This window comes from Calypte anna, chromosome 3, assembly GCF_003957555.1.
Source record: "Calypte anna isolate BGI_N300 chromosome 3, bCalAnn1_v1.p, whole genome shotgun sequence".
NCBI lineage: Eukaryota > Metazoa > Chordata > Aves > Apodiformes > Trochilidae > Calypte > Calypte anna.
In genome coordinates, this window is record NC_044246.1 from 66,111,434 (window position 1) to 66,137,864 (window position 26,431).

Below are 26,431 nucleotides of genomic sequence, written 5' to 3' on the forward strand. Positions count from 1 at the left end.
AGTGTACACTGACAGCTCTTGTTGAATTCTCATCCACCAGCACCCCCATGTTCTTTTTTCCTCAGGGCTGCTCTCAAGCCAGTCACTGTCCAGCCTATATCAATGCTTGGCAGTGCTTGCACTTGGTCTTGTTGAGCTCACCTCTCCAGCCTGTCAAGGTCCCTTCCCTTCCCTTCCCTCCAGCATGTCAGCTGCACCACACAGCCTGGGGTCATCAGTGAACTTGTTGAGGGTGCACTCAGTGCCACCGCCCTTGTTGCAGACGTTAAACAGGACTGAGCCCAACACTGATCCTTGAGGAACTTCACTTGTCAGTGGCCTCCACTTGGACATGGATCTGTTGACAGCCACTCTTTGGGTGGCCATCAAGCCAGTTCATAATCCACTGAGTGGTCCATCTATCAAACCCATGTTTTACCAGCTTGGAGACCAGGATGTTGTGCAAGGATGCCAGGATGGGCCAGAACAGATGCCCCTCTTGACTGGGCAGTGCTCACAGAGGAGGGAGAGCTGCAACAGTTCTGCCTGGACTCTTGCCTCTGCTTCTCCCCAGCTCTCCCTGGTCAGTCCCTTGCCTTCAGTGCCATCCCCGTCTGGCTTCAGGGCCCAGCCTGGCCCAGCTCAGTTCATATTGCCACAAGACTGCCTCTGTTTTTTATCACACGGCTTCTTCAACCCCAGTAACTTCTCAGTCTGCTCTCTCCCTTCCAGCCCCATGGAGGCCAGCAGTTCCCAGGGAGCGTGAGGGGGATAAGCAGGGTAGTACAATCCAGTGAGGTGCTGAGAGCTGATGTCTGGGGCACAGGAGGGACATGAACAGCCTCGCCTCAGACAGGGCAGCACCGTGTTGGTGCATTTTTTTCTTGTCATCTGCATATACCAACTGAAAGTGAGCTCTTCATTTACACACCTGGGTTTGGGCAAGGTAGATACAGTTACTTGGTGCTAGAGCACACTAATGGTCGTTACAGGAGAAAAGGATAGCTGGTGGTCTGTTTTGCTGTTTGCAAGGAATTAAAAATAGTGTTTTTTCCTCAGGTGAATAATTGGCTGAAAGTATTCTGTGATTTGCTTTTGTCCCACATTCCCTCATTACCTCAAGCATCAAGAAATCTGAGCCAGATTTAGTGAACTGCCCTTCTTGTACGCTTGATGCTTAGAATTTTCTTTGTCCCCCAAAATAGTGGCATTCATTATCAAGGGCTGCTGTTTTCTTCTAAAGCAAATGACATTGGCAGAGCCATGCTGTCACTTCATCATTTTCAGTCCTTCAAGTGTGGGCTTTTAGATTCCTGATGATTGATATGCTTCAGTTTGATTTAAGTTGTTGGGCTTCACAGAGAGGTTGCTGTGTGAGAATGGAATATCTCTGGCAGTCAGGAAGTCAGATGAGAACTACTTTCCTTAAATGCCCTAAAAATAGTTACACAGAATCAAGATTTGAGGTAGCCTAGTCTCTAGTCCCAGTCCTAGTTCTTACAGGGACAGTAGTTGGTAATTCTGGGGAAGGTGAGATAAGAACCTGTCATGGCAGATGATACTATTAACTTTCCTTCCTTACAACGTAGTATTGATCTGCAGTAATGAAAGACAACTGAAGCCTTGAAATTTTGTTTACAAAAATAAAGAATGCTGGAGGAAATAGAAGAAAAGGCAACATGAGATGTGTGCATTTGACAAGACCTGGGAATAAGACAGAGTTGTTACTTAGTGGAAATGTAGGGTTTTCCGTAAATAACCTATCTAGCATGTAAATAACTAATATGTAGGAGTTGGGACAAAACAGCTGGTTATAGGGGGCCATGAAGCATGTAACCACCACTTGAGCCATTTATGTTGGAGAACCTGCCACCTCAGAAGAGTTCCCTCAGAAAGAATGTACCTGGGAGCAGTGCTGGGAAGATCTGATCTCAGGATATTTATAAATTATGGCTGAAGGTTCAAAAAATAGAGGGACAAAGTGTGGTCTCAGGGTATCAGTGAATTTTTTAGGAGGAAACATAATAATAATGAAAATATAACAAGCAGTTGCTTCTGAGGAAAAAACAAACAAACCCCAAAAAACACAAAAAGCAAACCAACAAAACAAAAACAGCACAGCAAAAAATAAACCCAAAGCAAATAAACAGAAACCTTAAAATAATTGAAGAAAAATACAAGACTGCTTTCAGTTCAGAACCCTTCTGTGTGTAACTCCTGTGGTCTTATGTGTACCAAGCAGTCTTCTCCAAGATCAAAAGGAACTTCAGTTCCTGTTTTGTCTGTTTGCTTTTGCACAACCACCCCTCATTGCTGGAGACAAAATCACACCTTGAAGGAGTACTGGTGCATTAATTGTTTAAATAGAGGAGTTGAAAATGTCATTAAGAGGTAGCTAAATTTTTTTTGAAACATCCATTTAATAAAGAACACTCTTAAATGTCTGTCCCAAAAGGATGTTTTTCATTCCTGCCTTTTGTGACTTTTTTCTTTTTCTTGTTTTAAAAGCACTTTTCTCCCCTCTGAGTCCCTTTAATTGATTGATTTTTTTGGAGCCGGGGTATTGCCACCTTTTCTCAGTAAGTCTGAGTGTATCAAGACAGGCACTTGAAGTGAAACAGAGTATTTTCTCTTTGAAGGAAGGAGCTGTGTGAAACCATGCGAGAAGTCCCATGACATTCACGTAGTATGCCAATACCTCTTACTTTGACACGGACATAGAATTATAACACGCACTCGTGGAAGAAAAATTGGAATTTTTGAAGCAGGGTAGTTTGCATGGTACCTAGGGACAGTATTTTCACTGAACCTGGCTGTGTGAGCTGCTTTCTGGCTGCTATAGCCATGAGTTTTGAGGGGAGGTTCCCTCATGCCTTGAGCTCAGGCCATAGCCTGCACCCACTTGTATGCAGGTGGCTTCTGGAATCACAAAAGACTGAGGAGTTTAATGTTTGGAGACTTCAGTCCTGTGTAAGACTGAGTGGTTGGAAATCCCTGTGTTGTAAGTTAGAGGAAAAGGAGTAGAACAGAGAGAGTGATGCAATACACCTGTGTAACTCTACTGCATATGGCAAAAAAAGCTAATAGATTTAATTTATTTTTTTTTTTTTAACAAAGTATCTCTTGTGGAGAATTGAGGGTTTGAAGCTGATGACAGAAAAAGGAAGACTTGAGGAAAGTTTGCCAACATTTTCCACAACAGTTACAGAATTTCAGTTTGCTCTGGTCTGGCTCTCTGAACGGGGAGAGTTACAAAAGTTAGAGCTGATGCAAGGTGTGAGTAGTAGTGTTGCCTAGAATGCAAAATCTCTCAGTTTCAGTGTTATTTATATTCAGTTTGTGTGTACCCAGAGTGGCAGTTGCCATGTATTTGAACAGAGTTTAGAAAGCACCTATGTGTTGAAGGTTGTGGGGTTAGTTTTTTTGTGGGGTTTGCATTTTGTGTGGCTCTGGGGTTTTTTTGTGGGGTTTGGGGTTGTTTTTTTGTTTGTTTTTGTTTGTTTGTTTGTTTGTTTTTAAAGTGCTGGAATGATTGATGAATGAAAAGGAGGCTTCTGGAGACAGTGTTCCCACTGCAGTACACGAGCTGTGTTTGTGAAAGCATTTGAATTTTTCTACACTCCCTTCAAGTAAAACTCCCAGCCTGTAGTTATGCAGCAGATTAATAATAACAGCTGTGAGCTAACAAAGGATTAAAACTGTCTTAGCATATGAGAGCACGAGTGATAAAATGCATCTGGGATGAAGTCTCCAAAGACTTATAGGATTGTATGTAAATAGTAAATATGTTTCTATGGTGCTTTCTATTGTGACTTGTGACTGCTGGTCTGTTTTCAGAATTTTTGTTTCTGGGTGTCACAAGGTTAATGGTATTTTCAGAGAGGCAGTTATGTGAAGAAGTTGTGTGGGAACTGCACAGCCTTAAAACATTTCCACGGTGTGTTTTGTTGGCAAGGTCTTATAATGGTGAAGAGTTTCATGCTTTGCAGAGTGAAAAGAAGCAAGCTAGTTACACTCTGTGCTAGAGGTGCTCTGTTACATTACAGATTAATTTGTCTCACCTTTTTTCTTGCAGGGATTTGGTAGGGTAGGGGAAGGATTATGAAAGGAAGTATGGTAATATAGTTCAAGCCACACTGGAACTTCAAAAATATTTTAAAACATTTACTTCAGGCTGTAATGTTTAGTTTGGGCTATTGAAATCCTGCCTGTGAAGGAAGGCACTGCTAAGATACAGTCAGCAACAAACAGAAGACCACATAGTGCCTTCAAGGCATAAGTGAAAAATGGATAAGTGATTTTAAAACACAGGGAAAGAATATTTTAATAGATCTGTCTAGTAAGTGATAAGGTGATAAAAAATGAAAAATTGGTTCCATTCATAAGTTACAACAAGTCATACTAAATTATTTTGGCGTTTGTGGCCAAGCATGCACATAAGTTATCAAGGCTTTGTAATTTTCTTAAATGGTTATACAAGCTCTTTGGCTCATAGAAGGTCTGTTACAAGTTAAGAGCATATTCTTTTACCTAATCTTCAACTCTGCTTCTTCTAAAATAAGTGTGATTGTACAAGCACCAACCAGAACTATATGTCTTTCAGTATTACCTAATCCCCTCTATATTTGTACCAACTTGTTATATCTGTGTAGTGGAATAGAAGGGGGAAACATCAAAATCATCTATGGTGATACAGAATATTTTAACACTTGGAGTCATACAAATGCATTCAGTTTCTCTCTATTGTTAATTATACTGAGTGAATTGTTCTAATGTATTACCAAATTTCAACTTGTTTATACTATTTTTCCAGTAGTTGGAAAGTAGTATAAACCGTTCCATTCTTTATAGGTACAAAAATAGGGAAACGGAAAAAAGATGTTTTGTAAGCTTGCACATCTTCTGCAACACATAAAGCTTAAGTCCAACTTTTAATATCTTTCCTGTTTTTGAAATACTAAATTCCTCTTATAAATCAAATAACTGGAAAACAGTTGGCTGATGATAAGTTAGGAGAATGTACATGATTAAAATATTCCCTTTTATTGAGTTTTTGCATCTAATTTTTCATCTTAAAATTTATACTTGGCATCTCTTCAACTAATACAACTTTTGTGTTGGTTTATATATTTTATAATACATATTTTGTATTCTCATTATAACATTCTGAGGTGTTCTTCCTAAACACAGCCCTCTCCAAATTTTTAAAAAGCATAGAAACTTTTGATCTTTGTCTGTACTTCTAGGGGATTTGCTTTTTCTTCTGGGTGAGCAGTCAGATCTTCTCACTTGAAGTTAACCCATTCATCTCCTCATAAGGCTGGTTTTAGGCATCTCAGTTCAGCATCATTGTTTCCAGAAAAGCCAATCGTACTTCATGGTTAGAGGTGAAGTTTTGAGAAACAATTTAATGCTTCTATGCAGATATGTCCTAGTATAAAAAAATAAGGGAAAAGGAAGTTTAAGGGAGTATACAAAATTGGTTTTAAGTTTATTGAAAATGTTTGTGTGTGTGTTTCTGATGGGTGCTTTCAGCTCCATTCTGAAGTCAGTTATTGAGGTGTCCATGGCTCCATAGAGAGTACAGCACACCTCACAGGGCTGTAATCTGTAATGTTGGGAGACCTGGCTTGTATTTGCCCTGCAGTCCTGCTAGTTGAAATGCAGCCATGATTTGAATGGTGGCATACTTAAATAGTAATATAATACTGATAGTATTTCTGCTGTACACTGGCCAAGTAATTAGTGTAAGAAGTTAATTCTGGTTTATGACACAGTGTTGTATTTTGCCCTAGGGGTACAGAATATCTTAGGTAAAGCAGTTGTCTGAGAAATAAAGCAAAGCGAAAAAAACACCAAACTACCTTGTGGCAAAGCCATACTGACTTTTTAATAAAATTACATTATCTTCCTAAGTTCTTTCTGCTCCCCTTGATTCACAAGTCTCTTTAACCTGTGTCAAAAGTCACCACCGGCAAAGAGAGAAGGGGGCTGAGCAGAAGTGTCAGTGAAACAAAGGTGTGAGGTTTTTTAGTGTTCTTTCTGCTTTTAATGTATTCTCTTTCCTGCTTATACTTCTAGCTCCATCAGCAAATGACTGCAGAAGCCTCCCTCAACCCCTACAAGTTGCTAGAGCTTTCAAATTGTATTTCTACAAAATTATATTGTTGTTGTCAGTTGAGCACAGGCCCTTTGGGCTATGCTTAAGTGAAATTTACATGGCAATTGTAGTTTAATAACTTATATCCTGAGGAGATTCCAGTCCTAGTGGTAAACTAGTCTAGTTGCAGGCAGGCTGCGGTGAGGAAAAGCCCACAGCTCATGTAGATCCAAGATAGTCAAATAACATTGTTACAGTATTCTTTGGTGTTAGTTTTAAGTTTTGTGGTTTTTGGTTTTTTTAATCTCAGTTCCTTTTCTTTTCAAATAAAATCTGTGTATAACAGGCAGAAGCAGCAGATTAACAATTTACATCAGAAGATACGGGAGAATGAATTACGAGCTCAACACGCAAGACTGAGTCATCTTGTGAACTGCGAAGAACCTTACATGACTAATTTGCAGGTAGGATGGATGCTTTTCTTTCAACAAAGCTTTCCATTGCCTTCTAATTGACACCTGAAAGCATGTTCACCGTTTACTGCAGGCCAAAATGTTTTGGGATTATTTATCTTAGATTTGCAGAATTCCATGCTGTGTTAACATTGTCTACGTACTTGTTTTGAAACCTGATAAAAATGGGGTAGGAATGGTTGATGCTGTAAAAATCAGGGTTTAACAGCATGCATGTAGCACAATTATAGAAGGAGGTATTAGGAAATGAAGTAATTTGATAAGGGAGTATCTGAAAACAGCTGATGGAGGTTTTTCTGAAGAGGAGAATGAGGCACTACCCAAAGGAGTGGTTGGACTGTGTTGATAGAACAGATGGAAAACATGCAAGAAGGCAGAATGGTGGAATACCTTTGCACAGTGCACCTGAAAAGGATATGAATTAGACTCCTAAAGAACACTTAGTCTTAAAGGGAATGCATGGTGCTATTTTAGGCATACCTGCCCTGTTTTTTTTCGAAGTAGCACAAATATCAGAAAGCATTAAGTTGCAGTTACATGGACTAATACCAACATACAGATCAGTTTGAGGACTGAGGCTGCTATCCTGTTGTAGCAAATTCCATCTCCAGATCTCTGAGTATCTAAAATGCAACATAGGAATGCTAAAGGCAGATATGCAGAGAAACAACTTTTTTAGTCCTCTTTTACTTTTTTAGTTACTTTTTTCTTCACAAACATTGCACCAGGTTCTCAGCTAGTGTACTTCAGCATGATGTAATGTCCTTGGAATAACACAGCTGTGCATCAGGTGAGAATCTGATTTGTGTGAGTCAGGACAGAACTTCAAGTAGAGCCTCAGTGTTAAGTTAGGTATTTAGAAACATTTTCAAACATCTCGGAATGTGGTTTTCTAAAAGAACTAGAAGTTCTTTTATGAAATACTTCAAAATTCTGTCTAGAACACAATCTTTGAGGAAAAAAAAAAACCCAAAACTTTCTGCTTTAGAAGGATCTTGAGTTTGGAGTATCTCTTACTTTAATATATTCATCAGCCATTTTATAGAGCGTTATTCTTCCTAGAGGTTGGACTTATAATGCATTAACAGTGATTTGTTTTGAAAACAGTTTGAATTTTCAAGGTTTGCTTTTGGAAGAAAAGGCACACCTGTTCCATAAATCTGAGGGGAAAAGGAGTGTTTGTTTGTATGTGTTTTGAATAGAAAGGTGTCTGGCTTCTTCATTTTTTTGATCCAGATCCCCGAAATACATGCTGTTACTACATATTTTAGTATTTGAAAAATGTACCCCCCACCCTTCCTGACTCTGAAAAAAACTGTGGGACTGTTTTCTGATATGGTGCTGAAGTATATGATGGTATGTGTGTGGTCACTTGTATGATCATTTCTTTTTCTAAGCAAACACAGTATGAAGGAACACCACTGCAACCTCACATTTCAGAAAGATCAGCATCGCACCTTGAGGAGCTAGAGCGAAAGGTTGCAGCAGCTGAGAATAAGGAATTACAACTCAGTGAACTTGTAAAACAAATTTCAAACAAATCCAGTGAGGAGAAAAAGAAGATGGAGGACAAAGTAAGTGTCTTTCATGTTCCAGATTTCCTTTTGACACTGTTAAAGCAACATATGTTTTGTTTGCAAGAGAGCGACTTAGGATGTGGGTTGCTGTGAACTATTTTCAAAAGGTAGTTAAGCTGTTTGATAGAAAAACTGGTAGGAGTTGACAATGGATAAATCTGAACTTGTAGTGAATACATCCTAAAAAGTGATCCTAGATGAAATTGGAGTCAGGATGACAGTTTTAACTAGGTAAATGTTGAGAAAAAGCTGCTCAGCTCTAAGAATTCATGTAATGAAATGTTTATTACCATAAAGTATCATTTAAAAACATAGAATAGAGTGTTAAAATGAAAATCATATTCTTAGCACGGCTTGTAAATGTTGCCTCATGCTTTGAGATGCTCTTACCAGCTTGTGTGTGCCTGCTCTGCAGGAGTGAGTCTCTTCCAGCATTTCTAGGGTATGCAGAGTAGATGTTAGTCTGAGACAATGAATTGGCTTAGATTGGTGTGGTTTTGCAAGTGTCTTGCACGGGGTTTCTTTGGAGGCTGGAGCAATGCCCAGGAGTATTTTTGAGTGTCCTGACAGCCTTCCTTTATTGCAAGCTGGAATGTGCCATTGACCAAGTGATTCTTAACTAATGTTTTAGGGATATATTGTCACTGCTACATTCTCTTCTTTGATCATTGGGCCTTACTTCTGGGCTTAGATTTATATTAATGCAAATTCAGCAAGTAGAACCAGTATGATCAGTGAAGAGACAGGTGGGAGAAAGAAGAAAGCATAATTCATCTAAAACTCTGTCTTGCCATTTCCTGTGAATCCCGAGGGATGATTTGCACTATGGGTAACATTTGGGAAGGGCAGAAATTGCGTTCTGCTGCTTACTCCTGTCTCAGCTTTTACTGTTTGTGTTCCTCACTATGTGGGAACCCCATCTGTAGGCAGTGGTGAGGGCCTGTGCAGCAGTGCTTGTCTGTTGCCAGGATCTACGGAATAGATGGTCTTGTAGCTACAGACCATCCACTAAACAGTGGGTCCTGATTCACCTCAACACCCATTGATTCTGTGCAGAGCTAAAGGCTCTTGAGGAAAGAGAAGAGAGGTAGTGCACGTGTTTCTACAATAAAGTTAGTGGCCTTTTGTTTGAAGGAAAACTGCAGAGAGAGGAAGGAGTTGTGCAGTCTTCCTGCAGGGATATGGGAGGCTTGGAAACTGAGCAGTAGGCTGGGTGCTGAGCCTGGGGACAGCCATCTCTGGAATTCCTCTGGTGTCCTCACAGGCAGATTAACCTAGAGCCCAAGGGCTTGGTGTCCTGGGTCAGTGACTGGTGCTAGGGGATCAATGCCAGTAGCTGTGCTGGGGTTATTTCCGAGCAAATGCCTCTTTAACCCAAGGTCAGGTTTAGCCAGGGAGCAGGGAAGATGCTGTTAACATTCCGATGAGCTTTGCTTTTAAGTGTATGCTAATATAACACACAGAAGTTTAGTTTTGGGTTGCTGGTATGCATTTTTACTTCTTTGCTTTGCTTTTGCAAATAATATTACCTTTTCTGTTGTTGTAATTTTTAACAGAGAACACTTAATGTGCAGATGGTATGTTTTTTGACAAGGGACAAGCTGTGGTGGTTGAGTGTAGGTGAGAGGAATGAAAACATAAGGAACATTCATGTTTCTTTGACCTTTTGACAGTAGTAAGAAATGTGGGGATATCTCCCTCATCACAAAACCAGGAACTGGTTTTTTGAGGTTTTTTTTTTCCCTTCTTCCTTCTCATGTGGGGTGACAGAGGGTAGAAAGAGGTCTCAAGTTGGTGCTTAGGATTTAGAGAGGGCTAGAAGGGCTGGAGGAATCCTAAGGCAAACATTGTAGCTATTAAGAGAGAGGGAGCAAGGGAGAGCAAATGCCCTGTGGTATATATGCAGGACAAGAAGATTTGGAAATAGTATAATCTTTTCACAAATACTAATATATTCTTACCAGCCAACTTGACATCCTTAGTCATTTGTAGGAAACAGCAGGAAGGGATTCAGTTAGCTAATGGTCAGATTCTGGACAGTATTTACTTTGCAACACTGGGTTACATGTATGTATTTATATCACTGCCTTAAGATTTGGAGGGGGCGGGTGGGTGATGGGTGTATGGTTCTGAAGCACATACTGTAGCAAAAGGTCATGGCTGAGCTGCAGCTTTGCCTTTCTAAACATGGGGTGTGCTTGGGCTTTGTCTAGTCAGAAGGATTTCAAAACAGCCTGAAAGCTTTGTTCAGTTTTGAGACCTTGATAAAAGATTCAAAGATTTCCAGCCTTTTGACACTCTTTGGTTTTGTGGCCCATGTAGAAGGCTATCTCTGGAAAGACTTTTCAGATATTATTGACTTAAACTTGTCAGTAGGCTTTGTTAGTGAGCTTTGACATTGACAGTGTCACACATTTATTTCTCAGTGAGATGGATGTCTATAGCCCTAAAAGAGAAGTACGCTCACCATTTACTCTAGTGACAAGTATCTGTTATCTGTGAATTACTACACCTTTGTTCAAGGAATGAAGATACTACTTTTCATTAAATTGGACTATGACTGGAAAATACTCTTTTTCCTGCTTATCTTCATGCTTTTTTGACTTAGGTAATAAAGCAAAGTAACTACCAGGTATGCAAGCAAAGATAACACAATATGAAAAACCTTTTGTGGGCTGACGGACAATTAAGATGCCTGCGGAAAAGGTGTTTAAGAAAGCCACTATTCTTTTCTGATATCTTCTGATGTACTTGTCACCTTGCATCAAAGTCAGGTTTTAGCTCCAGATTGTGTTAAGTTCTATGTCATTATGTTTTATTTTCCTAAGACAGAGAAAGAGATTGGACTAAAATATTTCTTGATCATTTGTTACATATGAGAATCTCTATTGGAAGGGGGAAAAAAAATAAAATTGACTGTTGGACTGTTCATGTTTTCAGTTAGCAAGGCACATGGAGTGTTCTGGGTAGAGGTGAAGCAACTGTGGTTTGAGGTTACATGTGAGTCTGACTTGAAGCTGCTGGAATTAATCATTCTTGTTTTGTTTTCTGCAGTAACTAACCCTTTGATAGTGCAGCTGGAAGCCTCTGCTTCCAAAGCAGGTTTATTTATCACTGTAATCATAAAACATGTGCTCTTACTTTCTTCTAGCTTAAAACTAGAGACCGATATATTAGTAGCTTGAAAAAGAAATGCCAGAAAGAGTCTGAGCAGAACAAAGAAAAACAAAGAAGAATTGAAACCTTGGAAAAATATCTGGCTGACCTACCAACGCTGGATGATATAGAAGGGCAGACTAAACAGGTAAGGTAAAAGGAAGGTTTTTTTACATTTTAAAAATACAAGTAAGCTCCTTATTATCTGCTGTCAAATTTTTTACCATTTCAACATATATTTTCTTTCCCTGTCTGTTAAGAAAGACAAATATTTCAGTGTTTTGGAAAGCACTGTAGATATTAGGGGTTCTTGTACTCAGATAAGTGAAATGAGCCTAACATCTTACAGAAGGTAACTGCAAAGCCGTGGCCTGTCACAAAGCCTTCTGCTAGCATGGCAACCTGTGTGACTAATGTAATCTGTTTTAGCTGGAAATTCTAGAAGAGAAGAACAAACAACTTCAAGAAACTATGACTGAATTAGAGAAGAAGCTTGGAGAGGCCCGGTCACAGTGCAGAGAGAAAGAATTGCAGCTGGTGTGTCAGAAGAAAAAAGAAAAAGAGCTGGTCACAACAGTACAGAGGTATGAACAGTTGTGTGGGGGGGCTTTGCCCCCAAAAAAGTATACTTTCTCACCTGATATCAAGACCTAATATTAGTTATTTGCACTCTTAATTTATTAAAAGCCTAATGATTTTTTTTGTGGTATAGATACATTACTGAGCAGAATGACAGTGTAGGCAATAGATAATCTGCCAAGATTTTTATTTGAGTCAAGTTGAAAGTAATTCCACAGAAGAGAAGAGTCTGGCTAGGACACTCTTAGCTTCCTTTAACAATCTGGGACACTGTTGCAATGACTTCATAGCCTGCTGCCAGTTAGAGGATAGAATAAACGTGGAGCAAAGGGGCATTGTATAGAAGCTGTCAGCACTCCTCTTTGATTAACTAATCCTGTCACAAGCTGTGGAAAGGCTCACTGGATATTGGCTGACGGGTATATCGGGGAAGGGTCAAAGATTTAAATAAATTGTAGCTGTTTCTTACCTTTTCACTGGGGGTAGGGATATTTACAGGGAGATTTAGCTGTAGCTAATCTGCTGTCATGGGAGTTGCATAACTATGGAAAAACAAATAAGACAGATATCTATGAGAAGTTTCCAGATGAGACTTGGAGATGTTGTTACTCTGGTACATCTTAGATCAGAAGAGATGCTTAAACACTTATTTTTAAAAAAAGGGGGAGGAGGGGAGCAGGAGGGAATCACTTCTACTAATTTATGTGGATATTACTCTAGTACACTGTCCCTCCATTGGGTAAAGGTGCATGCCACAGGAGTCTGAAAGTGTTTCCATGATGAAAGGCAAGCTGGTTGAGACATCCTGCCAGCCAAATTGTTGATGCATTGTTTCCATCTTACCAATGATAGATTCCCCTAGAAAGGGGATCATTTTGTTTTTTCTGAAAGCTTATGAATAGTTGAGGTGGCCTCTGGTTTATGAACTAAGGCAGCAAGTTTAACTCTTAATAAAATGTGTTTCCTTTCTTGAGAGAAGGTGAGAAGGCAAAGGCTCTAGCTACACCTGAGAGCTTGAGTTGAGGTACAGAAGATCTGAAGGTCGTGACTTTTTGTGGGCGCAGCTGGCAGGAGTGGCTTTATCCTCCCCCTTAAAAGTCAGACAAGCCACCAGTACTCAGTGCAGCCTCTAATTCTGGTGCCTGCTTTGAGTTGTATGTGCCCCAGTGAGAGCCTGATTTTAAAGATCCTGTAACTTTGAGAATACGAAGGCTTCTCTGATCTATGCTGGTGCTGGCTTTACCCTCATGTAGTAGCGGAGTGGTTGAGAACACCACAGAGCTTTTCCTTGCTCCTCTCTGCCCTCTCTACCTGTGCTGTACTTCTGGAGAATCTGGCCCATAAAACCATTCCTCCATTAATCTGGTTTCGTCAGCTCCACAGTGACTTCAGTAGTTTAGGATTTTTGCATCGATCCACTGTTGGTTTGCTCATTTTATGGCTGGATTCTGCCAGGTATGATTTTACAGTTCTGGTTGGGAGATAGTGCAGCTTTCTGATGTTTCACTAAAGCACACAGCCCTTCTTTTTTTTTTTGTCAATGTGCTTACCTTTTTGTTTCATGTTGAATGGCAGTTTACAACAGAAAGTTGAAAAATGCCTGGAAGATGGGATTCGCCTTCCCATGTTGGACACGAAACAGCTTCAGAGTGAGAATGAACTTCTCAAAGAAAAGAATGAGAAAGCCAGTAAGGTTAGTCTGCAAATGATCAGTTGGTAGCATCATTAACTTTGAGTCCTGCATTTCTTTATTTATTTTTTTTTTACTTTAGAAATTAACATCTCACAGATGTTTACATGGAAGAGTTACACAGTTGTTGCCAATTCAGAGTACTTTTCCATACCTGCCTGTTTCTGTTCAGTACATTTATTTTGCATTAATTTCTTGTTCTATCAGTCAGATTCTGTCTTGTCATTAACAGTCTCAAAGATTCCATTTAAAAATCTATGGCTCCACACCTTTAAGATAATTTTTTAAAAAAGGATCTGAATAGATTCAAGCCTTTTAAATTACTGAATTTTATGTTCTAGGTCATAGACAATCAACAAAATCAAATAGCTGGACTGATTTTAGACATTCAGGTAAGGAAGAGTGTATATTCTGTTGTTTACTCTGTACAATTTCTAGTTCATAAAGATAACGTTACTTAAGTTGAATTTTGTCTTTTTATCTTTCCAAATAGGAAGCAAACATAGAAATGCAAAGAACTTAATCCCCTGGCCTGTAGTTGACCTGTGTTCTCTTGTAGGCTTATAATGTGTTCCTTATTGATATTTGTAGGGCTTAGCACTTCGCTGATACTCATAAAGTGAAAAACTGTTGCTAAGTAGCATCTTTATCTGCTGGTCGAGTGGATGTTGTATCAGAACTGCTTTTTTCAAGCGTGAGGACTGCCTCTCTGAAGTAAAAGTGAAGCCACTCATCGAATTTTGGGGTTCATATTATAATCCAAAGTACAAAGTGATACTGCTGTGATCCTTAGAGAGAGGTGCCTTTCCAAACCAAACCACACCACTTTAGATTTCACATTGTTTAATCCAAGTCCCTGTTCAACTGTCTCCTGACAGGACACCCATTTGGATACCCAAACTCTGTTAGTAAGTCTTGGCCACCTATCTTGGAGCCAAGGATTTTTCAAGACTGTAGAGCTTGTTAGCTAGCAGTCAGTTGCAGCCCTGTGGATCATCTTAATACATCAGGCTCCTGAGACTTGAAAGTTACTTGGTTACCCATGTTTGTTATGGAGAAAAGGAAATACTATACGGGTTGCAGGGGAAAAAGATACGACTTGCTCTTGAAAAAGATGAGTATTTTAAAAAGCAAACATCTGTTTTCAGCAAATACTGAAGCCAAATTCAATAAATTCTAGAACAATGTTTCGCATTCTTCTTCTAGATTAGCGTTTGTTTCCACATTTTTTACTTCCCTGCCCTCCAGAGAGACTGAAGTTACAGGGTTGTCCTTGGAGAATGAAGAAGCAGCTGATTCTTTGGCTCTGTTTACATTAGGTTTGGAAGAACAATAGAATGGTAGTAAACAGTCAGCTGAATGACTGTTTCTTCCAAAGTGGAATCATGGAGCACTGTGGAGCTAGGATCCAGATAGTGAAGTGGCACACAGCTGCCTGCATAACACTTTCTAAGACAACATGCTTTCTAATTTTCCCTTTGCACAGGGAAGCCAAGTTTGCTTATTTTGTAGCTGTTCAAAGTAACTTGCAACATAAGGTAGGTCTGTCTGTTAACTGCAAAGCAAAATCAATGCTTTAAGCTTCTCTAGGCTTGAAGATGACAAAATTTGTCAAATTGAGATGTTTGCACAGAGCAGCCTGTTACACACAAACATTTTAACACAGGCAAATGTAATTTCAAATATTTCATGATACACAAAAAAATATTGAATTGAACTCTGTAATCCTAGAGGTACTCTGTAGTTGACTTAAGATTGTTTGCATATATACTATGTGTATACATTTTCCTTATTAGAAATACGTACAGCTTGCTTAAATGTATTCTCAACAAGATAATTTTTTTCATAATTCCTAAACTTTCTCATCTTTTTCTTTCTGTCCCCTTTATTTTGAGACTAGTGATCTTTGTACGTGTCTCTAGATAGCTGGTTTGGAGTGCTTAGTCTGATGTTGACTTCAGGGAGCTGAGACTGGGAAATGGTGAATAGTTGTTGACAGTCTGTGAACAGAGTGTAGTGGTTTTTTCTCCAGGACTTTCTCTTACTTTTCCTCTTTTGGTGTATTTTATATAAGGACAGAAGCTAAGGTTTGAGAATGCTCTTAGCTCTCAAATTAGACTACAGCAGCTTCTTTGTATCCTTTATTTCCCTGGCCTTCCACATTTGTTCCCTGGGAAGCAGTGAAAATAAGTTCATTAGAAACTGAAATCCCTTATCAGCACAGAGATTTATCTTCAGCTTAGATGATCTCCTTTTATTCAGTCTTCTGCCACACTGTAAATTTATGCTTGAGAAAGTATTTCAATTACTGTTGTTTAACTTGGAAGGTGAAAACAAAAATTCTATTTCAGACAGCAGTGTATGAAGCAGTACTAGTTTCATAATTGTGATAGGATTATTTTGATCTACCTTGTATGGTTATGGTCAGTTGATTTGTCTCCTGAGTGTGAGGGATTAAAATCTGGTTGGTCTTCACAAGATATCATGATTAATATATAGTACATCTTGAGAAAGAGAAACATTGTAGATGAGAGTAGTGCTTAAAAAAACATTCCATATTTACACAATTAATTTGGACATCACAAAATGAACATATTTTTGGTTAAAAAAAAGACAGTAGATGTAAGTCAGATTGTATGATGCCTATGTTACCCAAAGCACATCTTTCAATCCTATCAGTCACAATAAACCCAAACTGTGCCAGGCTGGGAGTAATGCCACCAAATTGTAACTTTGGAAAGCATATGGAAAAATTAAGGGTGAAGTACAGAGGACTCAGTGCTATGAGCAACTGGGAAATCACAGCACTGTGGGCTCAGCCAAGCCGATAAGCATATGTGCTTTTTCTGAGCTTGAAGTTTAGGGTAGCAGAGAGTGATAGGGTGTTACATGTATATTTTAGAAATAAACACTGATTTCCAGTTCTAGTAGTTCCCATCATAGGCTGCAACCCATGAACTCAATGTGTGAAATATTTGTTGCTTTTGAAATAGTTTGGATGGTCAAGTGAATTTAATGGCAGTTGTAGTTCTGAAGATACTGTGAAAGTAATATTTCTGAACCTCTCTTCCCCGCCCACCCACCCTGAGGAAGGCTGCACAATCAAACCTTTAATGTCTGATTGATGTGAGCATGAAACATATAAGTGGTACTATTAATGCATGTATCGTAATTGGAGCTCTGGGTGTGCCTGAAGTTGTTCATCATCAAAGACTAAAGTTTCAAGATACTTGGAAGTCGGGAGGGTATTTTTGGCACCTGCATTGCCCTGTTTTCTTCTTCCTCCTTAAGCATCTTGTGTTTGGATGCTGCCATAGACAGAGCTAGAGGGACATTCAGCCTGACCTGATATGGCCATTTTTCTCCGTGGTTTTCTCAAAGATTTTAATTAACTAAAGACAGCATTTCAACACCAGTACAGGTTCTGCTCATCTGCAAATATGACACAGGAAATGCCTGAAGCAGAGCTATTTCCTGCCCTCTCCCAGCTCAGGATGTTTCCTTTGACATGGGGCAGGGCCCTCTTTCTTCTTCCCCTTCCTCCCACTGGCGTGTGAAGCTGCATTTTCTTGCACAGCTTATCTTTAGGATGCATGTTTCTTTAGCACTTCCTTTTGAGGGGTATGGTGTGAGTGAACTCTGAGCAGCAGGTCAAGTGTGTGAAAAAGGTTTTAAAAAACAAGCAGTCATTTCTGGATTCTACCTTTTGATCTTATTGCTTATATGAAAATAAGGTGTGGGGGTTTTAGCCCATACTAGGTAGGTAAATTTTAGCACCGTTGTTTTCCAGTTTTGTGAAATGTTTGACAGAGTACTGTCTTTTCTCACTGCTTGTGCAGCATTGAGCTGAATACATTGGTAAATTTTGTCAAGGCTGCACATCTCCCATGAATGGCCAGGCCATAAAAAACTCTATTCACTGTCAGCCCTGCCTTGCATCTTGTTACTCCTTGCCTTCTCATCAGTGCTGGTAATTCTTACAGCTGGCAAGTCAGCTTCTATCCTTCATACATCTTAGGAGCAACTCTCACAAATGTAAATTTGGGTTTTCTTCTTAGGCTAAATTGTTTTCCTAAGACCCCCCCCCAAACCAACATTCTTGGACATAATTTACTGTGGTTCTGTAAAATGCAGAGCTTGTTTGTTTTTTGTTGTTTTTTTTATCTTGTGTGTGAATGGTTTTATAGAGGTTGCTGCTCTGTATCAGTTGCCAAAAACTTTATTTTCAACTGTATAGAAGGTGAGGTGAATTCTATGTTATGAAAGTTTGCAGGAAGCCCTGCTGTAGTCGTCACAGAAAGTAGAGGACAGCAAAAAAAAAAAGTTCTAAACTTAGAAGTTAGAATTGCAGACATGAAGCTTACTTTTCATTATTCTGCTTATTTCAAGTGACATCATTTGGTTAGAAAAGTAAAACTACATGGTTATTTAAGACTTCATGTGTTCCATAATGGAGTAGAGATTTGCATACTGTCTTGTTGTTTGTAAACAGTGCATATTTAAAGGATTTCACTGATAGTTGGAATAGCTGTGTTAGTGTACAGAAAACTACTGGGGTCCAGCTGAATATTAGCAGGTGGAAAATGGTAGAAAATAAAAAGTGAAGAATCAATGCAAAACCAATCTGTAACTAAAACTCAGAAATTTACTGTGGATGCATTTTTTGTCAGTGCTAATATATATAAAGTATGAAAATTTAAAATAATTATCTGTGGTTTGTTTACTTTAGTCTATGCAAGAGAAGCTTTTGCAAGAGAAGCTGGTAGTTCAGAAGATGACAAATGATCTTGAAGAAAAAGAAAGGCATATAGAGCAGTTAAATAAAACTCTCTCTGAAGTAAGTAAAAGCTCCAGTAACCCAACTGGGAAGAATGTTATAGAATTGATTATAAGATCCCACAGTAGGACTTTATGAGCTTAATAACATACTTGACTGTGCTGGTTGCCATGCAGACATAAAATCAATACCATCCCTATCTCAAGAAATGAGAACTTCAGGGGTGAAGTCAGTGGCAACATGAAATACAGCCATGTAAAAGCTTTCTATCTGCCATTGTTTGGAGGGGTACAGCAATACTGATTGTATGTGTGGAAATTAATTATTTTTAATTATATTTTGTGGTTTGAAACAGGAAACTTTCTGCTACAGTGCATGCTGCAGACTAACTTTCTCTTTTTTTTCCCAATTTCCTTTTCTCAAAGAACCAAAGACTGATGGAAGAGAATGCCTGCCTGAAGGAGCAGATGCGTCAGGTGGAGCAGTCCAGGCAGCCAGTGTCTGAGAAGATGCCCATAGCAGACCAGTTGTTCAAGGAAATGTCCCATTGCTTGTTTGACTTGAAAGCACTGTGCAGTATTCTTACACAGAGAGCTCAGGGCAAGGAGCCTAACCTTTCCTTACTGCTGGGAATCAGATGTAAGTGATGTTGTCATTCCAGTGCTTAATAGTGTTTTAACAGAGAAAAACAGAAAATCAGCTAAGTGGTGCTCAAACCTGCCAGCTGGGGCCATTGGCTCCCTTCCTATGCAGCTGGAGTATTTGTGTGTGAACCATGCTTCTGCAGCTCTCTGGAAGAGCTGAGCTTGTAGTGCACCTGGGCTGCTAAATGTGTATAACTGCGCAGGTTCTTGCCAAGTCAGGAGAGCAGGTAGCTGGCTCTTCATATGCACCTGATTATGGATATTCTTCCCCCTGGAAAAGAGGGGTGTGTAGGCATGTGTCCATCCCTCCCGAGACACACTGTGGTCACCCTGAGGGTTAATTGATGCTTTTCTGTCAGTCATGTTCTGCCCTATGAACTCACTATGAGGGAGGTGAAGCATAAGCAGGCCTGGTGTGGCTACATCTCATGGTGAAGCATAAGCAGGCCCGGTGTGGCTACATCTCATGGGTTTATTTTAAGGCTCTTGGGGTCAAAAAATTAATACATCTAGTATTTGAATGTCTGTATGTCTGGTTTTGTGGTGGGGGTATCTGTGCGTGTTAGATTAACCTCATGATAGGCAACTTTATCTCCAGCAGTGTTAATGGCACATGTAGTCTTTGGCCCTTTCTGATCCAGGAAATTTGAAATACACGTTAAAGCCAGTCAGACAAAGTTTCAGCATGGTTAGTTTGTGCTAGGTATCTTCTCTCAACAAGTTCAATAAACAATTACCTTTTTAAAAATTTTTTTTTAAACTATATAATGTATCTAACTATTGGTTTTGAACTGATAAATAGAAATAATCACATAGACTGGCTGCTGAACTGGACCAGCAGCAAGGTAGAAAGGTACAAGTAAAGTGTCCTGTGCAGCAAGAGCTACTGCATGCCAGATACTCATCTGCTTTGTGACCCCTGAATGGGCAATGCAGCTTCTGTCAATCTAAAAGTCCAGCATCAGCCAGCAAAATGAATAGTGCAGCATATCTGTAGTACTTACTGTCTCATCTTACATGGCCTTGTTTCCCAAGCTCTCTTATTTCTGTTTTCTGAGTGGATCAGAAATCAACAAAAGGACCATGAGGAAATGGCTGTTGTACCCAGTTTTCTCACAAATGCTGAGATCTGTCAAACTTTTAGCAAGTTTAGATCTTGGTAAAACAGAAAAAATTATCTTTTAGGGAAACACTGACAGGTTCTGAACTTAAGTTCACGTGGTACTACGTTTTGTTGACTTTTCATCATAGTAAGGCATCATTTGCCTGGATGTAATTAAAAGTGACCTACCCCTTATTTCAAAGTGGACTGAGTAGTTGAAGTTTTCACAGAGCACACTTATTTTAACCTTCTGTGTTGTTTTTCATAGCACTGAGCTGTTCAGCTGAAGAGAATGAAAACTACCACAGCACAGAAACCCTTTCGAAGAAGCTCTTGGACGTTTGCCAGTTACGAAAGGATATTGATGAATTAAGGACTATAATATCAGATCGTTATGCTCAGGACATGGGGGACAATTGCATTACTCAGTGACAACATTTCATCTAAGCAAATGACTTATTAAATGCTGCTGTGTCACAGGTCTTTGCATTTCTATTAAGGAGCCATATCAGAAAACTGCAAATAGCCCTGCACATGCATCTCTTTGAAGACTGTGCATATTTGATCTCGGGACTCTGGTGGGGAGGGTCATCTTTTCAATAGAGTGGTGCAAACCACAAGAAATGTTTTTTCCAAACTACTGAATGTAGGAACAAGCTGTGAAGAATTACTGAATTGGATACTCTGTTTCCTTCCTTGGGGCTCATTTTATTACTTCACCTGATTTCTGTAATCAGAGCATGAAAGCAGCAGTGCTGCTACTGCTCTCTGTCCTTTCCTTCATCAAGGGTTTGTATGGCATGATCTATGTTCTGAAATTAGAGCAGAGGGTCGAAGGACCTGTAGCCTATATATGGTGAAGTCAGAGACTTCTGCAACTGCAGTTCACTCCAGGAATTGCAATTGGAACGATCTTCTAGTAAAAAAATTTGATACAGGAAAGATGTTTGTTTTAGTGATGGATGTCTAGCTTGTTTGCCCAGTAGCAGAAGATGATGTTTTAACTCCCTTATGCAAATGAAGTCCATAAAATATACAGTTATCAGATTGTTTTAAGCACCCTCACATTGCTGGAAGACATTTCAATAACACGAAGCCTGTGACAATCCCAGAGAAGGTGGAAGGCATGAAACTGCAGCAGAGTAGGTGGCTGTCGGGGAAAAAACAAAGCAAAACAAAAGACTCTGAGTGTTTCTGTCATACTTATTTTTCCATTAGGTCATCACCATTTTGAAATGTAGCTGGTCCATGTTCTGTCCCTGAAGATCTTTGATGAAGTTGTATAAAATGGTTGAGGTGGTGGTTCACCACAGCTACAAAGTGGGTGTTTGGCACTTGGCAAAATCAGGGCTCAGAACAGATTGTGTCCACTTAGCAGTATTAAGCACTCGGTTACCTGAGGACTGCAAAATTTTCCACATCGTTTGGGAATTCTCAATTTCTCCATTTATGTAGGAAGCAGTTACATTAAAAAAATAAGATCATGTTCCATAGTTTATTCAGCAGGTTTCACTTGGCAGTGCTGTTTCATTCCCAGGGGACAGATGACACACTTAACCCTTCTAATTTCCTGGAACATTGCTGCACATTAGCTGCAGAGTTTTGCATGCTGTGAAAATAGTGTTTAAGTGAAGGAAACAAAAACTTGGAAAGAGCAAAAGCACTCTCAAATCACACTGTTCAGAAAAGATATGAGCATCAGTTACAGATATGGTATTAAAAGAAAGTTTCAAATGGCTAAGGTGTAAGTCAGTCAACTGCCCTGTAGCATGGATAACAGCAGAAATCTCTTAGAAAGCTTAGTGTTTAGAACCAAATAGATTTTACAGTAACATTTTTATGGCACAAGTGTTAATATCTTGAGTTTTCTGATTATATTTCTGTTAATAGAAAATGGCATAACAATGTAGACTTGTTACCATTTCAACATGATGTCTTGCTTTCTGTTCATTGTTAAACAGTTCATGTTTTTACAAGTTAGTGATTTCATTTTTTTTTTTTAGCTGTATCGACTTATTTATTTGACAGTTTTCTCCATCCTGAACCTACACATGGATTAATGTGTAAAAAATAGTGTTACTTATATTATTGCTACATGGTGTTTTCAGATAGATTAATCTGATAGGTTCAGCTCCTGGGAGTACTAAAGCAGTGTCTGGACAAAATCTTATGTGAAATTGGCTGGTATCTCGACTTAAAGGTAAAAAACAAGGCCATGTTATTTTAATTTCTATGCTTTCTGTAGATTTGAAGGTGTACTTCTACACTAGTGCAAAACTGAAAATAAGGATCTTTACACAAATGGGTTTTCACAGTTTCCTGTATGTGTAACAATACTGGCTTTTGTGACTAGGGCCTCAACTCATTCCTTTGGTGTAGTTTGTTGGGTTTGTCCCGGCAGTAAAATAGTAGTCTCCAATTTATGGCATGTCTCGTATCAGAATTCTACAGTAGCATTTCAGGTAATTAAATACATGCATTAGGAGACAGGAAACACCTAAGTTCCACGTTATTATTTCCTTAGATGGAATTGTTTTCCCTGTAAAAAAAAAATAACCATGCAATGCATTTTTCGAGACTTGGTGGAAATAACAAGGAGTTTACCAGATCAATTAGAGAGGAGCAGGAGATTTTTTGAGTCACTTAAAGCAATTAAGCTGGTGATGTGGCTGGTGTTCCTCCAGTGTCCCTCCTGGTAAATGATGATACTGTACTGCAGAGTTGAGATCAGTCACTTCCATTTGCAAAGCACTTCAGGAGCTTTCATGTGCTTCATGTAGTCCCTCAGGAAGGAGGTCCTATTTTATTTGTAATGCTTTGATTGCAGTAATCCTGCAAAGTAATACTTTTCTTATGGAACCTGTAATATTTATGTTGACTTTAAAGCACTTGATTTTAAAAATCCCTGAGTTTCTCTGCCTCAGTCAAATTAAAGTAGGGAGGTAAATGATGGAGTTATGAGCCAAAGATGCAGACTACCAATTGACTGTCTACAGTGATACAGTATTTTGCTTTGATTTTTTAAAATATGACCTGTTGTAATAGTAGCAGTTACTAAATATGCATCAGTTTATAGATGCCTCTAAAAAGGAATAAGCTTTGTCTAAGATATGCATGATTGTTTAATTGGTTAAACTAGTGTGTGTGGTCTCATTCAGTGTATTTAATACAGAGTTGATAAATGAATGTTAAAATTGGAATTGCTTAGATTTAGTCATGACAACTTTTTGCTGTAGCTATTAGACAATCTCAAGGGCTGAAAAACAACAGCTAGTGAATGGATACTGTACCCTGCTGGCTGTCAGAAAGTTTGTACAGCAACTTTTTAATGTAGTTTCAGATTGAATATGTACAGTTCTTTAGAATATATTTACAGTAACTACTGTATTCAAGAATGTATTTTGAAAAAGGCTTGGAAAGAAACTGTCTTTGGACAAGCTATAGATAATGTATTTACTAAATAGAAGTAATGCAGCTCAGTTGTGTAAATGTGGTTTTGGTTGCTAACCTCCAGTGTGCAGCTTTGTAGTGTAATAGTGTATAAAATTGTGGAAATTGCTGTAACCACCCACTCAGGCTCCAGCATTCGAACCTGCTGGTAGCCACAAAGTCATTATAAGACCTGAAATCTTGTCTTTTTCACTTAAAAAGGTTTGCTTTTTTTCCCTTTTCCCTTGCTTGCCTGGCTTTTTTTGGACATTTTTCTTGCAGGGTAAGAGCACAAGGAAGGAAAGACAGTAAACTCTTCCTCCAAGGCTTCCTTCCCCCTGCTGATCTAGCACAGGCAGCATTGCCATGCTGCAGTCTCTCCTCATGGGATACTTGGCTCCAGTTTTCTCTGTCCTTTTCCATGATGTTAATGTAGGTGGAGTTGGAGGTATAATTGGGCTCCTCTCATTGAGTTCTGTCATGGGTGGGGAAAATATCTTCTGAGCAGATCAATGGTTATTATCTAAAGGGATGATGTACTCCAGTAGCTCTTTAGCAATATTAATTCCACGGCTACGTACCTTTGTGCCTTTTTTTTGCCTGAAGTAAGCATATATTCCCCTTGAACTTTAGATAGGTTGTTAGGATGCTGATGACTGCACCTTCTTTTCCTCTTACTTGCCACTATTTTGTTTATAAGCTTTTGTAGGAAGAACTCTTGCGTAATGTCTACAAACAGAAGTACTTCAACTGGGTACTAGGTGTACACTTTGAATGTTGGGCTGGTCTGGTGGTAGTGTGCAGCTTTTCTTTTAACATGAAGCGTGAGCAGGAAACTCAAGTCATAATCTGTTTATTTTGTGTATATTAATTACAGTATATCATTAGTTCAGTGGGGAGGAGTGTCTAGAGCTATCTTTTAAAAGCACAGCTGACATATGTACTGGATCAGTCCCTGTAGACTGGTAGTTTTGTAAATTGGGTTCAATTTCTGAACCGCTCAGAATACCTCATATGTAAATAGAGTTGTCATGACTTAATCACAATGTGTTCATTGTAAAAAGTAAAGGAGCCACTGGCTGGCTCAGCTTTAGGCTTGTTGTTCTTGCCTCTTTTTGTAAATTTTTTTTTAAAAGTAGGGTTTACAGCTAGAATTTTGAATGCCAAAGTTCTATTTATTAAATAATAATAAAAGTTTTCATTGTTAATGACTGGTATTTTTCCACTGGAATTTGTTTGTTGATGTTTGGGATTTGTATCCACAAAGCAAAAATAAATTTTGTAACAAAAGTGATTTCTTCATGCTTCTCATTTGTCCAATATCTGGCATGTGACAAAAGTGACCAAAGCTGGGCCAAGGGCAGGAGACAAGGAATCGCAGGATATCTTCCCAACACCCCTCCCTTCAGTGGTCTGTAGTTCTGCTTGAATATCTGCTGACTGATCTCACTTCACAGCATTTTTTTTTTCTTTAATAAAAAAAGAACAAGGCTTTGGTAGCAAAATGTTGTATGAATGTAATGGAAGTAGTTTAGAGCAGAGTTCCTTGTAAAGTTAAATCCCTGTTCCTTTTTTAGACAGGTACTGCTGTTGTCCATTTTGGATGCAGACTGGAGAGATCACAGGTAGGACTTCTAAAATTACTTAAGCTGCAACAAAATAGTGGGCAGAAGTTATGAGAACTAGTTTCAAAGTTGCTGAAAGCTTGATCTGCTATGGAATGTGTGGTTGCGCCAGAGCCAGTGACACAGGGCAAGAAAATTGGATGGAGAAAACTGGCAATCAGAAATTATATGTTTTAATTATTATTTTTCAGTTAAAAAGCAGGAATGGATGGCTGGTCAGATTGAGCAGTAGCTAAGGCAGTCAGAATCCCTGCTGCATGAGGCACAGACCCTATGAGGAGAGGCTGAGGGAGCTGAGGGTGTTCAGCCTAAAGAAGGGGCGGCTCAAGGGAGACCTCATCGCTCTCTACAACTCCCTGAAAGGAGGGTGTAGCCAGGGGGGGGTTGGTCTCTTTTGCCAGACGACTTTCAACAAGACAAGAGGGCATGGTCTTAAGTTGTGCCAGGGGAAGTTTAGGTTAGATATTAGAATTTTTTTACAGAGAGTGATCAGGCATTGGAATGGGCTGTCCAGTGAAGTAGTGGATTCTCCATCCCTGGAGATATTTAAAATGAGACTGGATGTGGCACTCAGTGCCATGGTCTGGTAACCGCAACGGTGGCTCAAGGGTTGGACTTGATGATCTCTGAGGTCCCTTCCAACCCAGCCAATTCTATGATTCTATGAAGTACTGCAGGTCAGTGTAGTCCTACACAACCAGGTCAGAATAGTACTTGGTTACAGACTTGTTTTCCAAGTCAAGTCAGTGCAGTGTGAGGGAGACGATGGTTAAGTTTTTCAGTCAATGTAACAGGAGACTACAGAAGTGCTGAGGGAAGTGGGATCACCCAAAAATGTTTTCTAAAAGTTCCCTGTGGGAAATCCTAGGGCCTGTTTGGAACGTCGAGTGCTGACTGAGGGTTGTGTGTAGAGCGATGTTCCCCTCTTCCCCCAAATATGCTGTGTTGCACTAAAATTGGTGCTCTTCTTGTCAAAGATGCTGGGAAATTTGTTTTAATTAGCTAATGTGTTCTGCCAGGTGCAGATCACTTGCTTTTTCTCTAGCCTTGTTGACTGAAGGTTGAATGATGTGCTTCTACCTCAATTAAAAACATTCTGTGCCCTGTATAAGTGCATGTAAAGGGCTGCAGGGCTGCCAACTTTCCATAAGATTTCTGAGGGTGACCTTTTGCGAACTGCCCAAAGTCAGGTTTAGGTTTCAAAGTATCATGATTAAAGCACTGCTAACAATAGTAATGGTAGAAAATGTTCTGTTGCCTTCATGCTACAAACAAAATACAACTCCAAATGTGGATAAAA

General features: G+C 39.3%; 1 protein-coding gene across 1 annotated transcript in view; it reads left to right on the forward strand.

Annotated features, from left to right (window-relative positions):
• The window catches only part of CEP85L (centrosomal protein 85 like), a 105,877-nt gene extending 81,077 nt beyond the window's left edge, over nt 1-24,800 (forward strand). Inside the window, exons 5-13 of the mRNA XM_030447275.1 lie at nt 6,426-6,543; nt 7,950-8,126; nt 11,281-11,433; nt 11,715-11,869; nt 13,440-13,557; nt 13,896-13,946; nt 18,284-18,391; nt 18,757-18,970; nt 20,346-24,800. Coding sequence (XP_030303135.1) covers nt 6,426-6,543; nt 7,950-8,126; nt 11,281-11,433; nt 11,715-11,869; nt 13,440-13,557; nt 13,896-13,946; nt 18,284-18,391; nt 18,757-18,970; nt 20,346-20,509 — 1,258 coding nt within the window. The 3' untranslated portion in view covers nt 20,510-24,800. The remainder of the gene's footprint in view (nt 1-6,425; nt 6,544-7,949; nt 8,127-11,280; nt 11,434-11,714; nt 11,870-13,439; nt 13,558-13,895; nt 13,947-18,283; nt 18,392-18,756; nt 18,971-20,345) is intronic.
• Nucleotides 24,801-26,431: the final 1,631 nt, after the last annotated feature.